Genomic DNA, 15,787 nt, shown 5'->3' with positions numbered 1-15,787 from the left:
GGGAGGGGAGGAGGTCTGGAGGGGAGGGGAGGGGTGGGGTGGGGGGGAGGAGGAGGCAGAGAAGGGGTGAGGAGGGGAGGAGGGAGAGGAGGATGGGAGAAGAGAGGAGGGGACGGGAGAGGAGGGGAGAGGAAAGGAAGAGGAGGGGAGGAGAGGGGAGAGGAGGGGAGAGGAGGGGAGGAGGATGGGAGATGAGAGGAGGGGAGGGGAGGAGGACGGGAGGAGGGGGAGGGGAGAGGAGGGGAGAGGAGAGGAGAGGAGAGAAGGAGGAGGGGCGGAAGGGAGGGGAGGGGAGGGGTGGGAGCAAACTGAGACTGCCCTCACTGAGAACCTGGGGTTACTGTCTCCCATGTCACAGGCCGCCCAGCCTCTAGCCCACCGTGACCTGGGTCACAGAGGACTGCCAGGAGGACCCAAACAGGGCAGGCCGCGGGAACCCCAGGTGGTTCTTTGCTGCCTGTCTAGCAGCTGGCTCTCAGGCGGAGCAGTGTCCTTCTCAGCGCGCAGACCCTGATGGGCTGTCACCAGCTGCCAGGGGACTTGGAGCCCTTCCCCTGGAGCAGTCCACTTGGGGTGCCCCTCCTTGGCACCACGCCCCAGCCCTCACCAGGACAGGCACAACTGGAAAGCTGCCCACACACGGGCTGGAGCTGGAAAATCTTCCTCCCTGCTTTCAGAGGGAGAAAAGCACTGATGGCAGCACGTACAGCCTCAGCAATCCAAACGCTCCCTGGCTGTCCTTAACCGGCCTGGAAGCGCCCCTGCCGCCAGCAGCGTGGGGTCCAGCCTCCTCCCGACCCACCCGCACAGGCCGCAGGAGGAGCTGGGCTCAGCCCCTTCCGTGGGCGCCAGTTTTCCTGTTCCCAAATGGGAATCCCAACAATCGCCCTCCCCTGTGGGAGAGGCCACAGTTTGGGAAGTACTAACTTTCCGCAAGCAGGGTGTACACAGGCACTTGGGGACTAAAGAGAAAACTGAACTAAGCGTACGGATCCAGGGCTGCAGCAAGTGCTCCTAACACACCCCACACTGTTTTAAACAAGAAACAGCAGATCTCACTCATCAGCACCAAAGGGAAACACGTGAAAAGACAGCTAGGTCAAAGACCCTTTTTGTATTTCACATCAAACGCCGTCCTGCAGTGCTGGGTTAGAAGAACAGAGGGTCGGGGAAGTGTGAGCAGGGGAGAACCAGACAAAAGCCACCCGGGGGCGCCCCTCGCTCCCGAGGGGCACGGAGATGCTGATGGAAAGGCTCTTCCCTGTAGGAAGAAGCCGAGCGGAGAGCAAGCACCTCTGCAGGGCTTGTTTCCCTGCCTGTGGACACAGGAGCGCAGAGCACAGAAAACACATGCCCGCCTGCTCAACCGAGACGGTCAGGGGCAATTCACAGACGGGAAGGCAAGACACCGCCCTCCCCATGGAGCTAACCCAGGACATCTCATTGGGTCTTGAACCAAGTAAGCTTCTCCCTTAGTTTCTCCTGACGTCCAGCACCAACCACAACAGACCCCAGGTGCCTTCCCTGCACAGCAGGGACGGCACAGAAAATGTGTTTTGCGGTCTCTCCTTTTTAATGGTGGGGGGTAAATTACTTGAGTTTCATCACAAAGCTGTCTTTGAAGGCTACGTTCAAGCAGCAAACTAAGAGTATTTACCTGAAGACACTGAGTCTTCCGAAACACTTTTTCTCAGGAAACAGATTTTTGGTGGATCGCCTTCACCTGCTTCCCCTTTCTGCCTCTATACAGACCTGTCCCTCACCTCTCCCCATGCCACCTGCCACCCAGGCCTGTCCACTCTTCCTCCCGGCCGTCTCTCAAACATGCTCACTTTACAGAATTCATTCCACTCCTACCTCAATTCAGCTCAGCAACGTCAGATATTTGCGTCAGATATTTCAAGAGATGCCTGAGTGGTCTGCCTCCTCTCTGCCCAGCTCCCTACCCTAAGCACGCTCCCCAGGGGCCTGGGCCCGCCTTTAAACCCCCAGATCTGATCGGACATCCTTGATCTACAGCTTGAACCCTGTGATGGTTCCCCTGTCCTCGAACTCAAGTCCAAACCCCCTAGTGACTTAAAAAAGATCCTCTTCTTAGGACCCCTGCACCCCTCTCTACTCTGCGTCCAACCCCACTCTCTCTACGCCCAGCCACCAGGTGCTGTCCCCGCACCCGGGGAGGGACACATTCACCTGTCGCTTCCAGGTGACACCTGAGACGGCTCTCCTCACACAGCGTGCAGACACCCCGCTCCACCTGCCTGGTGGAAGAGGCACTAGGCGTCTGAAGCGTGTAGCTCTTACTTCCTGTGCCCTCCTGAATGGCAAAGGCTAATGCACGGTTTTCAGATTCGTTCCCAGCAGGATTTAGATTCAGATCAGAGGTGTTCACTTGCGACTGGAATGCTGAACAGGGTGAGGGCGCTGGAGGTGCAGAATGCAGCAAGGCATGGGGACCCTGGCTCTCAGCTAGAGGGGCAGCAGCAGCCTCCCATCCAGCTCTAGGTTGGGCACAGGGAGCGCGCCTTTGGGGCCAGTCCCGCCTGGTGCCCCAGGAGCCGTCCCTGGCCCGGGGCTGCTCCTCCAGACCTTCCCACCTCTCTATAGTCACCTGCTTCCCTGTACTAAATCCTTTCTGCTTAAAAATCGACCCGACAGACCCATTAACTCGGCTTTCTGCTGCATTCGACGGGAAGTGCACAGACAAAGGGCCCGGCCTGGTCCACCACAGGGTTCAAGGCCAGCACCTGGCAGAATAAATACTGAAGAGATGGATAGAAATGGACATGCAGAATTAATGGGAATAAAAACAGAAAAGCTATTTTAGAACCCTTGATTCTTCAGTCAACCACAGGGGTAAAAGGTGATAAAAATCAAAAGAACTACTTGTATCTGCACAAGTCCACTCTGATTCCCTAAGAAAACCCACTGTCTGGAAGAAAATCATCACTGTTCCCAGCTACGGAAGAAAGGCTGGCCCAGAAAGAAGAAACTGGAACACTCAGAACTGTGTCCTGCTGTTTGAAAATTCAGTGTGGTGAGGCCAAACGGATGGAAAGAACCAGCAGCCCGGGCCCAGCCCTGCCCCCGCCGGCCACTCTGCAGGCCCCCCGAGCCGGGTTACCTCTGAGGGCGTCAGTCCTCGCCTCCATCTCAGAGGTGACAGTGCCTGTCTCCCAGGCTGGCACGTTGAGAAATGACATGTGTTCACATGTGTGAAAGCATTTTGGGATCTCTAAAGCGGAACAAATGGCCAGACTTCTTAACGCTCGTCATTTCCTATTCAAGAGGCAGAATCTTACAGAGGAAGTCACTCACAGAAACCAACGCTGCTGCGACCGAGGGAAGCAGCCCCAGCCCAGGTCCAAACACCACACAGGAACCAGGAGGCACACACCTGGGGTTCTCCTGGCCCCAACACCCACCCCCCACACTACCCGTCACTCACAACAGGAAAGCCCCAGAAACGCAGGATATTTTCCCACCACACACTTCAAATAACGCCTTCCAGAGCCCCTTCGTGCCCCGCGTCACCGTGCGAGAGAGGACAAACCGGCAGCTGACAGGCCACCTCGACGGGGGCGCAGGGCACACAGGTGAGTGACAGAGGGGGGCCAAGGCAAGTGGAATGCGGGCCCCTCCTCCCTCCACCTTCCCAGCTGCCTATTCTATTTAAGATTTCCTCTTCCTGGACACAAAACAGTTAACGTGCCGCCAGCGTCCCCTCTTCCACCCTTCCGCTTCACCATCTTTCTTCTTTTAGGTCAGGAACCACACAGGAACCGTATTTCCACCACAAACGAAATGTTACTCAAACGATCTTCTTTGCACTGCTCAGCGTTAATTTACATATTTTAACAAATAAGTGAAAAGACTCAATATGCCATAGCAGACAAATGGCTGCAAGAAACCGTCCTAGAAAGAACGTCCCAAACAAAACTATGGCAAACGAAGCTATTTCTGACTCCCACTTCCAGCAAGTGAGAATGAACACAACAGCAGGACGTTCAGCCTGCCCTGGACAAAGTGCTACTCGGTAATTCAGGGTCTCCCAGACTTCTGCCCCAACCATCTCAGATATTAGGTAATCAGTCCCTCAAACGCCTTTAGGGCCACCACGTGGCTACAGGGCAGCAATAGTCTGGAGGCTACCCAAGATCCTGGTAAGCCTTCATACCTACAAACATTAACTGGCATTCTGCCAAGAGGAAAAGAATGAATTCAACCACTCTGTGCCATCCTCAGGCGTCCACGCAGACCTGTACAAGAGACCCTCCATTAGCTTTTGCCAAAACTAACTACAACCTGGGGCTCTGATTCCACTGAGGACCCTTAAAAACCTGTTTTACAGGTATACACCTATACACCTGTACAAAGAAAATAGTATTTCACTGGGAGCTTATGTGAGGATTATTTGTACCCACACAAATGTGGTGGTTTAAAAATATCCCCTCAAGGGGCTTCCCTGGTGGCACAGTGGTTGAGAGTCCGCCTGCCGATGCAGGGGACACGGGTTCGTGCCCCGGTCCGGGAGGATCCCACATGCTGCGGAGCGGCTGGGCCCGTGAGCCATGGCTGCTGAGCCTGCACGTCCGGAGCCTGTGCTCCACAACGGGAGAGGCCACAACAGTGAGAGGCCCGCGTACCGCGAAAAAAAAAAAAAAAAATCCCCTCAAGTTCTTGACACTGCTCCCCAAAATGGAGTCTAATTCCCGCTCCTTTCATCTGGTCTGGCCTTAGTGACCTGCTTCTAACTAATGCATAGGAAGTGACCCTGCAGAATTCTGAGGCCCAGCCAGCAAAAGGTGTACAGGGTTGAATACTGTAGCCCCAAATTCACGTCCACCCAGAACCTGCGAATGAACCTGTTCACAACCTCATTTAGAAACAGGGTCTGTGCAGATGTAAGCTGTGGTGAAGTCATGGGGGTGGGCCCCGAATCAGCATGACTAAAGAGAAGAGGTGAAGGTACAGAGACACAGAGGGAAGACAGAGGCAGAGACTGGAGTGAGGCACCTGCAGGTCAAGGAATGTCAGAAACCGCCAGCAAACACCAGAATCTACTACAAGAGCCAAGGAAGGGTCCTCCCCTAGAGGCTTTGAGGCAGCATGGTCCTGCTGATACCCTGATTTTGGACTTGCAGCCTCCAGAACCATGAAACAAACTTCCGTTTTAAGCCATCCAGTTCGTGGCATTTGTCCTGGCAGCCCTGGGAAACTCCTGAATTGCTTGCTCCCTCTCCGTTTGTTGGTATCGTCGCCCTGGGAACCCAGCCTCCATGCTTCGAGGAAGCCGCCAGCCACACGGAAAAGCCACGTGTAGGGTCCCTGACTGCCAGACACACGAGTGAGGAACCCTCAGGCAACTCCACCCCAAGCCTTCAAAGCACCCCAGGGACTTCCCTGGTGGCGCAGTGGATAAGACCCCGGGCTCCCAATGCAGGGGGCCCGGGTTCAATCCCTGGTCAGGGAACTAGATCCCACATGCATGTCGCAACTAAGAGATTGCCTGCCACAACTAAGAACCCGCCTTCCGCAACTAAGACCCGGTGCAACCAAATAAATAAATAAATATTAAAAAAAAAAAAAAGGCACCCCAGACTGTGGAGCGTGGAGTAGAGACAAGTTGTTCCCTCTGGGCCCTCCCAAAGTGCAGATGATGAGCAAAATCAACGTCTGTCATGGTTTTAAACCACTGTGTTTGGGGGCAATTTGTTATCCAATGATAAATAACAGGACAACACATGTATGTATAAACCTGTTGACCTGACTCACACGCAGATCTTCACATTCAAAACATGGGCCCCAGGCCAATTAGATGCCAAGGCAGTCTACAAAAGTTCCCTTCAGCAAACACTTAGGAAGAATCCTCTTATCTGGAATTATACCCTTGCCTTCCTACCTAAGGGAGGCTCACCTCAATACCCCTAAGATAACAATGCAGAATACGCCAAGAGTTTCTGGGTCTTTTTAAATGACGTGTGAAAACCAGGTGTGTTCAAACACGTTTATCATTTAAAGAACCCACTTGATCTACAATCTTCATGGCACACTACATTTAAAAAGCTTGAATGCAACCATAATTTATAAAAGCTTGAGTGTAATGTGTATGTTTTAAAAGGGGGTGGAAGGTTCCCAGTGGTTAATCTCTGAGTGCTGGAATTACAGGTGATTTTGATTTTCTTTTTATATTTTCAAAACTGTCTACAACAACATTTTGATAATTAAGAAAAAGACAACTTTTTGACATTTACTTAAGCCTGACTCATACACAATCATTTTTTCTTTTAAAACAAAGCTGAATATCCCTACTTATATATAACTCAGGAAACGAGCTTCCACCCAGTTAACTTGCATAATAGCATTTACGCAAACGGTCTCAGCCACACCTATTTATGCAACAGACAGGAATGCAGAAAAGAAAGAAGATGAAAATGACAGTTCAATCTCCCAGCATCGTCTGAAGCCTCATTCGAAGTGTTTACCGTCAAGCGGTCAGTCTGTGAGATTTGGTTCAAATTGTCAAGACAGAGAACCTGACTGATCAGCTGCTGCCCTAGCAGTGGGTGCACTTCACTGTACCAGGCTTCTCCCTGCATCCAATGGGCTGTGGCTGGTGAAAAAGGAACAGGCCAGGAAGGTGCAGAAAGAAAAAGACAACAACAGCAGGACCACATGTGGTGAGCAAGGCGGAAAGAGCTAATAAAAATGTAATAATACATACGTACAACTTCTGTTCCAGCAATTCAACTTTTTTTTTTTTTTGGTGGTACGCGGGCCTCTCACTGGTGTGGCCTCTCCCGTTGCGGAGCACAGGCTCCGGACGCGCAGGCTCAGCGGCCATGGCTCACGGGCCCAGCCGCTCTACGGCATGTGGGATCTTCCCAGACCGGGGCAAGAACCCGTGGTGCCCTGCATCGGCAGGCGGACTCTCAACCACTGCGCCACCAGGGAAGCCCGACTTCATTCTTTTTTACGGCTGAATAGTATTCCACTGTATGTATACACCACATCTTCATTATCCATTCATCTACTGATGGGCACTTAGGTTGCTTCCATATCTTGACTACTGTGAATAATGCTGCAATGAACACAGGGGTGCATATATCTTTTCAAATCAGTGTTTTTGTTTTCTTAGGATAAACACCCAGGAGTGGAACTGCTGGATCATACGGTAGTTCTATTTTTAATTTTTTTGAGGAACCTCCATACTGTTCTCCATAGTGGCTGCACCAATTTACATTCCCACCAACAGTGCAAGAGGGTTCCCTTTTCTCCACCTCCTTGCCAACACTTGTTATTTGTTGTCTTATTGATAATAGCCATTTTGACAGGTGTGAGGTGGTATTTCACTGTGGTTTTGACTTCCATTTCCCTGATGATTAGTGATGTTGAGCACCTTTTCATGTGCCTGTTGGCCATCTGTATGTCTTCCTTGAAAAAAAACAGTCTATTCAGATCCTCCGCCCATTATTTACTCGGGTTCTTTGTTTTTCTGATGTTGAGTTGTATGAGTTCTCTGCATATTTTAGATACTAACACCTATCAGATACATAGTTTGCAAATATCTTTTCCCATTCATCTGGCAGCCTTTGGTCTTGTTGATAATTTCCTTTGCTGTGCAAAAGCTTTTTTAGTTTGAGACAGCCCCATTTGTTTAGTTTTACTTTTGGTCTGTCTCTACTGTCCAAACCTGTGCTGTCCAATACATGGCTATCTAATTTTAAATTAGTTAAAATTAAATAAAATTCAAAATTCAGTTCCTTAGTCCCACTAGCTACATTTTAGGTATTCAACAGCTACATGGGGCCAGCTGCTACCGTACCACAGAGAAAAAAAAGGAACATTTCCACCGTCACAGGGGATTGTTAGACAGTGTTGACCAGAACGAGGCATAAATTTCATTACCACACTGTCCCTGATAGGTTCGGCTTTCAAGCTTCTACCCAGCCCCCAACCTGGGGACTTTCATGCCCATGCAGAGTAGCAATGCCAGCCTGAGGTAGGGATGCTGGCCAAGGCTGGAACGCCCTAGGTCACGTGAGATTTGCACCCATACGTGCTAGCAAGCCAGCTCCTCCCACAGCTGAGAATCACTATTAGTCCACCAGTAGGGTCTTTAAAATTCTGAAAAAGAGCCTCATTCCAATTCAAAGCACGAGTGCTAACTTCCTAAGATTAAAAAAAATAGATAACACAGAGTCATGTACTGGGGGTGACAGACCAGCCCAACTTCTCTGGGGACTTCCCAGCCAGATTGAAACAATCAGGTTATTTTTTGCCTCAGAATTTGGAATTGGGGACAGAGGAGAGCTAGCGGGAATAACAGTAGTCTTTCGAAGCAAGGAAACAGAAAGTGATCCCATCGCCCAGCTTTAACAACTATCAACTCAGGCCAACCTGGTTTCTTCTCTGGCCACACCCAGGCCCCCTGCATGATTTAGGTGATGGAGAGCTCTGGAGAGGCCCCCTGCGGCCCAGCGACGCGGGGTCTACACAGAGCAGGAGGCGGCCAGGGGCAGAGATGGAGGCCCCGCTGGCGGCCACCCAGGCTCTAGGTCACATCCTAGGTGACAGTTACTAACTCCCTTTGGACCTCAGATCCCTCCTGTACAATGAGCACCAACTTCATGAGGCTACTGAGAGGAAGACAGGAGACAATTCCTGTGTAATGCTGAACGTAACCCTGGCTCGGCAGAGATTTGCAAAACACGCGCTCTGGTCGCTGGTGTGACAGCTGTTGTTGGTGCTCTTCGCACGGCTCAACTGCGCTGTTCGCGCTTGGCTCTAACAGACACCCCAGCACCTCCTTCATCTCTTCTGAAAGCCAAGACAATCTGTTTTCATGGTTTTAATTTAGAAGAAAAAAGAAGAGTCCATACCAAAAAAAAAAAATAATAATAATATTATCACTCCAGATGCTGTGGTTTACTACTACCTCTACCCCTATGCTATCACCATTACTACCACGACGACTAGTTGTAATAATACTAGCTACCGTGTTTTGGGCTTCTGCTCCATGTCAGGCACTGTGATAAAGCCTTCACAAATATTACACTGAATCACTGCAGCCACCCTGCAAAAGGGATTCTGTTGTTATTTCCACTTGGCGGCTGAGAAAACAGGTCCAGGGAACTTAACTGACTTGCCTGAAATCATACAGTTAAGGAAAACAAGGATTCGAACCCAGGGCTGCCTGGCCGGAAGCCCCGTGCCATTCACCCTCACCCCAAACTACGGCAAAAATCCTCCTGGAGCTAAGAAACGAGCCCCCATCCCCAACCCCAAAATGAAAAGAACTTTGTACCACATCTCCTATAAAAGCTTAAAACTCCAAATGAAAGGACTCTCACCCTTTCCCAGCGGCTATTTGACTGTCTCTCAAATGTGTACTTTACCTTCTATACTGGGGCTCCTCGACTTTCAATATCCACTGTTAGATGTTTACTGTGACTACAAGAGCCTCCCTCCCCTTGGATGCTCAAACAGTTCATGAACTTGGGGGTGGGACAGGAGTGCTAAGATCCCGCATTATGTCCCCTTTTTTAAAAAGAAGCCGTAAAACTGAAGTGTTCAGAAGTGAGGTGTAACAGTCACCTGGTTTCTGGCTGGGAGATGTTCCCTCTCATTTCCTCCTACAGAGGCAGATGCTTTTAGGAAACAGTCAGTCAATCACATTTCAAAGAATTCCAAGTCTGAAGGCTTATCCCCACCAAAGCTTACACTCAATAAACCAGCATTTCTGTATCTACGGCTTGCCTGTGGTGATGAAGCTTCATCGACTGTGTTACTATGAATTCGCTAGAACAAATGGCTCTGGGCAGCGCAGTCTCTGAGGACTCCGCCCATACGATACGGGAAGGCCGGCTGCCTGCAACCTGTTTTACAGGACTCTGGAGCCCCTCGGCGTACCAAGGCCAAGGCAGAAGGTCCCATGAGCAGAAATTACCCTGCAGTCGCTCTTGCTTCTCCCCACCCCAAACAGGCACCCACACTTTGTGCAATGCACAAAAATATCCAGAAGCATGGAGGAGTATGAAAAGAGAGATTAGTCATTCCCAGAACTTTGGATTTCACGAGCCAGTAAAATTTCAGAGGCATTCGGGAGACTGATGAGGTTAAGAAAACAAGGACAGTTAAAAGCAATAACCAAACACCACATGCAGACATGAACAGCCCTTCTATCTTCTATCACTACCATTTCAAAAAAAAAAAAAAGTTAAAAACAAAATGTAGAAGGCCAGAGAATCAGAGTATCAACAAAAGACAATTCTTCCTACAGAAAAAAAGAGTCAAATTTTCAGGTAATGACACACATACACACAGGGGTGGAGAGGCAGGCAGACAGGTACACAAAACATCCTCCTTTTTCCTCCCTCCCTGCAGATGGGAAAACCTTGCTCTGGCTGGTCCCAGACCTTAGCACATACGGTCCTTCCCACCTTGCCCTGTCCAGCCCAGGCCCAATGGGGCAAGGCTGCTGGTCTCTGCTGGGTCCCCTTTCCCAGCCCAACACTCCCCAGGTCCCATCACAGGCCTCCTTCCTAACTGGGCAGAGGGCCAGAGTGCCAGAGACCTTCTCAGTACGTCCTGCAAATCCCAGATGGAGTTTCTGCCCACTCTATCCCTTGAGAATAAACTCTGCAGCCTCCCAAAGCGTGCTTCAGGAGGTTAAGCATGTGTACACACTGTGAGAAATGGCAAGGTCCCATTCTATCCAGTTAAAGGGGATTTCAGGAGCACAAATAGTGTCACCCACACATGAGAAAAAGGGAGACCTTTCCTATAGGAAAGCACCTTATTATGAAGTTATAGGGAGCATTTTCCTATAACAGCATTAAAACTGGAACAATTCCCAAGGAAGAAATACACATCTGTGACTATGAGAAAGTACTCCGCAAATAAAAAAAAAAAAAAGCACTTCTCACCTTTTAAACCAGTTACATAGGAAAATTCTGAGGCCCTATCTAGAAATGATTCATTATCTGGTAATTAGTAGCACTTTACACAGATCTGGCTCTTACTAATCCGTGTGCCTCTCTCTGTGAAATGCTTGATTTATTGGAAGGAGGTCATATCCTGAGATCCATTATCTTGAATGTGGACTTGGTTTTAGTAGGAAATAGTCAAATCTTGCGAGGAAATAAATAGTCATGAGTTTGATGCACTTTAGAAAGGAAGATATTAGTGACTCACACCATTATACAATTTAACAAACAGGAAAGTGGAGTCACACAGTCCCAAGAAAACCAGAAAAAGCAAAAACATAAAGCTTAGATACGCTCACTAATGGGAAGCCCCTTTTTTAATCTGTGCAGGATCTGGTATTTTTTAAATTTAAAAACCAGCACTCCTGGGTCCCCTACTTTCTTTGTTAGTATATATTAGGAGGTCTACATCTCCTCTCACTGTGAGATACTCACGGGCACAAATGCTATTCCTCTGTGAGATACAAGCATCCGGCACAGGCCTGGCACAGAGTAGGTACTTAATGCATACTTGTAGAGAGTAAGGAAAAAAGGTAACAGGAGGATGAACGTGCTGCTCAGACAGTTCTTTTGCATTTCTCCCATTTATCAGCACTGCCAAAGTTTTTCCAACAAACCCACCCAGGGCCTAATGGCGATATGAGGAGATATCCAAACCTTGATCAAGAGGCTCATTCCACGCAACTACATCACATACACACACAGCGGCTTATGCTCCCATTGAGGAGAATTCGACAGGGTATAAATGGTACTTAGAACAGAATTAAGAGGAAAACCAAGCAGGTCTTGCCTTTTCATCCTGGTATAACTTGTTGACGCTCTCCATTTGAAAGTTGTGGCTGGACTGAATTTTGTCCAGCTGTTCCCGCTGCTTTTCCAGCTCCCCCTGGAACTCGTTCTTTTTCATCTCCACGGCCCCTCGCTCTGCTGCCGCCCTGCGGACCCTGCCTTCCAGCTCCACGATGCGCGTCTGCAAGGACATCGTATTTGTTATGATGATCTGCAATCATGATCACTGAAGTTACTACTATGACTCCCTGAAGGCTCCGATGAAGGTTACCATTTTTTAGCAGTATTTTTATTTTTTGGTTGTGGCTCGAAGCATGTGGGATCTTAGTTCCCCAACCAGGGATCGAACCCACACCCCATGCATTTGGAAGCGAGACGTCTTAACCACTGGACTGCCAGGGAAGTCCCAGCAGTATTTTTAAATTAAGTATGTACTTTTTAGACATAACACGATCGAACACTTAACAGACTACCATATAGTGTAAACATAACTCTATGCACTGGGAAAACAAAAACTCACATGACTCGTTTTATTGCGCTATTGGCTTTATTGTGGCAGTCTGGAACTGCATTCGGGACATTGCCAAGGTCTGCCTGTACATAAAATGGCTTATGCTTTACCTGGAGTGAGCTGGTGCTCAAATATTTAGTTCCTTTTCCTCACTAACAGAGCATTTAAGCCCTCTTTGTAAGACACAATCTCTGAAAACAGATTCAATTCTCTGCACACCAAGACCCCATCTGCCCAGAGAACAGGGGTCCAGCGGAAGCTCAGACAAAAGCACTGCAACCGGGGGGAGGTAAGCATGAGAGGAGGACAAAACACCCCTAGGGGATGGATTTCCACAGCTAAGAACTCAAGCTCTGCCATCAGAAAGACTGGGTTGGCATCCCAGCTCCCCTCGCCCTTAACCTCTCCGAGCCTTAGTTTGCCCACCTGTGAAATGGGGAACATAAAATCCCAACCCGAGAGAGTCTGTGTACAAAAGAAGGCAATGTATGCAATATAGCCTTAAAGAAAAATTATTCTGACGCTTGCTAAAACGATAAGGAAAACCTGACTCAAGGCTACTGCAACAGGGGTCATGACTATTGCAGTCGGGAGAGAAACTGTTCTCGACTCTGAGCCCAGCAAGGACAGCAGAGGATTTATAGCCAACGAGCAGAGTGAGGGGGTCAGTGGGTGGAAAAGCACTAAGAGGGTGGGGACATTCTTGCTAAACTGGCCTAACAGGAGTCTTGCTAAAGGCAGGCCCAGGGCTAGACATCAAAGATAAGGGATGAGGACCTTGCTCAGGTATCAGGGGTGGAGGGACGAGTTAGAGGGATTCTTTGCTAAGCCTGGGCTGGGCAGGCCAAAAACAGGATGGGGGACCAAGATGGAGGCCTAGTCACGAAGCGGGCTCCTCAGAGGCTGACTAAACTGAGGTCAATGAGAGTCTCTGTCACTGCTCAGCACTGCCTGACCCACGACGGGCAGCAATGAATGGGAAAGATAAAGTTATTATTATCAGTAAATGATGCCGATAAAGATTGGTACCTCTAAAAACGTATTTCTCAGGCCCGTTCTCCACGTGCATTACCAACACCACTCTTAGATTCTGACTGTGGACTGGAGGACCAGAACGGGCTGTGGGCAGGGTACTTAATGTAAGTTGTCTTCCCAGAACCAGCCCAAAAGGCTTGACTGAAAATTGCTAACTCACAGGAAAAGCAGAGGCATGTCCTGGCAGCAATCCTAAGAAGTCACAAGGGGGTCCTCTCCCACCCAAGAGCAGAGCTGGCGTGCCGTCAGGCCGGGGGCTGGGTGGGGGGACATGCAGAGCCCCGCAGCGAGCATTACAGCATGCAACACCTTAAGTGGTGATCAACAGCAAACCCCTCGGATCCCACCGCCCAGCCGCTTTAAATACTCTGTGACATCCACACAAACAGAACACCTGGAGATCCACGCTCCGGGAGCTCGCAATCCAGTAGTTGAAGCCCAGGACAATGATACAGGCCACCAGGGCAGCCAGCACGAGGGGCGGCGACTTCATGCTCCGACGCCCGTTTCCCAATCCCATCATCTCACAGACCAGGCTGAGAATCTGCCAAATAAAAACAAACACACAGGCCTCAGTACCAGGATTACCACGCCCCAGGCATGCCACAGGCGTCATCACAACCAACACGAAGGTGTCCTGCCCCGAAACACGGGCTGGCGGCGTCTTCTCCTTGAAATACAAAGCTGTCGGTGGAGAAGACCATGTAAGTAGCCCACCCAGAGCCAGTGGTGTGTGCCCTGGGCAGTGTGGCCAGACCCCTGGGACAGGCTTGTGGGAGCAAGCACCGTCCTAGAAACCCATCACACACAGGCTCAACACCTCAGGCAGGTAACAATGTCTCTTACACTTCAGTTTTCTTGTCTATAATTATACTTCCTACCTCCCAGTACAATCTGAGAAATCATCATCTCTTTAAGCAGCAATAGCAAATAATAGTGCTTCTATATCACACTAGAAAGACTCCATTTCTCATTATTCCCCAAAGCCTTTTTGATCTGATTCCTAACCAGGGAGGGTTTTTTACCCTGTGACAGAATTGCCAAAGATACCCAGTTAAAGTGTTTCCTGAGCAAAGCCGGAAAGCCTTCTAGAAGTGTGTGAAGCCAGGACCGGAGGTGCCCTGCCTGCAGCAGAAACAGGCATTTATACTCTGCTTCCTTTGAACACTGTTCTCTCTCCCTTTGAAGCCATATCTGTGCAGCACAGCCGAGTTAGGAGAAGACTTCAAGGGCTGCAGGGAGCATGGAGCTTCTTAAAAGGAACACAAATACAGCTGAGAAGAAAGGAGCTATGTTTCACTCACGGGCCTCAACCCCAAGCCAGGTCTGGCTGGATCCTGGCCCTGGTCAGCAAGGACAAGGGAAACTGAGCCAGATCAAAGGTCCTTATCAGAGGGAGGGCAGCACACACAATAAACAATCTCCCTCAGAACAGATATGCTTTTATGCCAGGTGTGGCCAGCAATGGAGGAAGAGGAAAAGGAGGTGAGGGAGGAGGGGGAAGGGAGACTACCAGGGACTCAGCTTTGAGGTGAAGTTCCTGCAGGTGAGAACACAGAAGAGCTGACAAAGCTGGCTCTCCCCCATGGTACCTGTAGCTAAGTGTGTCCCTGGGAGACATCCTCTCTCTCTGAATGAGCAATCTAGTTGAATCACCTAAAACAAAGCACCCCCAGAATTCCCATGAATTGAGGGCTGAGTCCAGCCTCCACTGGCTGATGGCTTCTTCACCAGCTTCTGGTCTCTCGGGACAAAAGAGGGAAAACAGTTTTAAATTCAACTGACAGTTGATATCAGCAAACATTGTACATACTAACAGGGACTAATGCTCAGAAATACTAAAGTTCTAGGAAATTTTATAGATCTGCTAAAAATGTCTCTACTGCCTCATCCTGTTTGATTTTGATCACAAATTTTTTTTTTTTTTTTTTACTCATTAACTTTTTAAAATATAAGAAGACAAATACAATTGGGGAGAAAAATCACACGAAGTGTAAAATTAAAAGTCCTCCTCTTCCCACTCCACTGGCTGTATCCCTCTATTCCAGCTGCTCTTAACCCTCAGAGAGCATTAGAATCGCCTGGGACGCTTCTTAAATTACGAACAACTGGGCCCACTCCTTCTTTCTCTGTAAAATTTTTTGCCCATAATTTTTGGTTGTTGGTGGTGTTTTTAAAATAATCTAATCTTATCACTCTTTTCTTTTTATTGCTTCTAGATTTTGCTTATGTTTAGAAAGACATTTCCTACTCTTAAGTTTATATATACATTTACCCATATCTCCTCTCAACATATCTATGTTTTCATATTTATATGTAAATGTTTCATCTACTTGGAATTCCTTTTTGATGTAAGGAGTAAGGAAATACAAAGAAAACAACTTTTTTTTTTTTTGTAATGGCTGGCCAGTTCCTTGGGCATCCTTTATGGAATAAACTATTTTTACCTAGTTCTTTGAAAGGC

General features: G+C 49.0%; 1 protein-coding gene across 1 annotated transcript in view; it reads right to left on the bottom strand.

Annotated features, from left to right (window-relative positions):
* The window catches only part of GOLM1 (golgi membrane protein 1), a 59,599-nt gene that overhangs the window by 35,243 nt on the left and 8,569 nt on the right, over nt 1–15,787 (bottom strand). Inside the window, exons 2-3 of the mRNA XM_027094158.1 lie at nt 13,718–13,867; nt 11,779–11,958 (exon numbers count right to left, since the gene is read on the bottom strand). Of these exons, the coding sequence (XP_026949959.1) occupies nt 11,779–11,958; nt 13,718–13,846 (309 nt within the window). The 5' untranslated portion in view covers nt 13,847–13,867. The remainder of the gene's footprint in view (nt 1–11,778; nt 11,959–13,717; nt 13,868–15,787) is intronic.

This window comes from Aethalodelphis obliquidens, unplaced genomic scaffold (assembly GCF_003676395.1).
Source record: "Aethalodelphis obliquidens isolate GAN/ISIS:26980383/991018 unplaced genomic scaffold, ASM367639v1 scaffold88, whole genome shotgun sequence".
In the NCBI taxonomy this organism is placed as follows: domain Eukaryota; kingdom Metazoa; phylum Chordata; class Mammalia; order Artiodactyla; family Delphinidae; genus Aethalodelphis; species Aethalodelphis obliquidens.
Note: the sequence above shows the minus strand (reverse complement) of the source record. Positions and strands in the feature narration are given on the sequence as shown.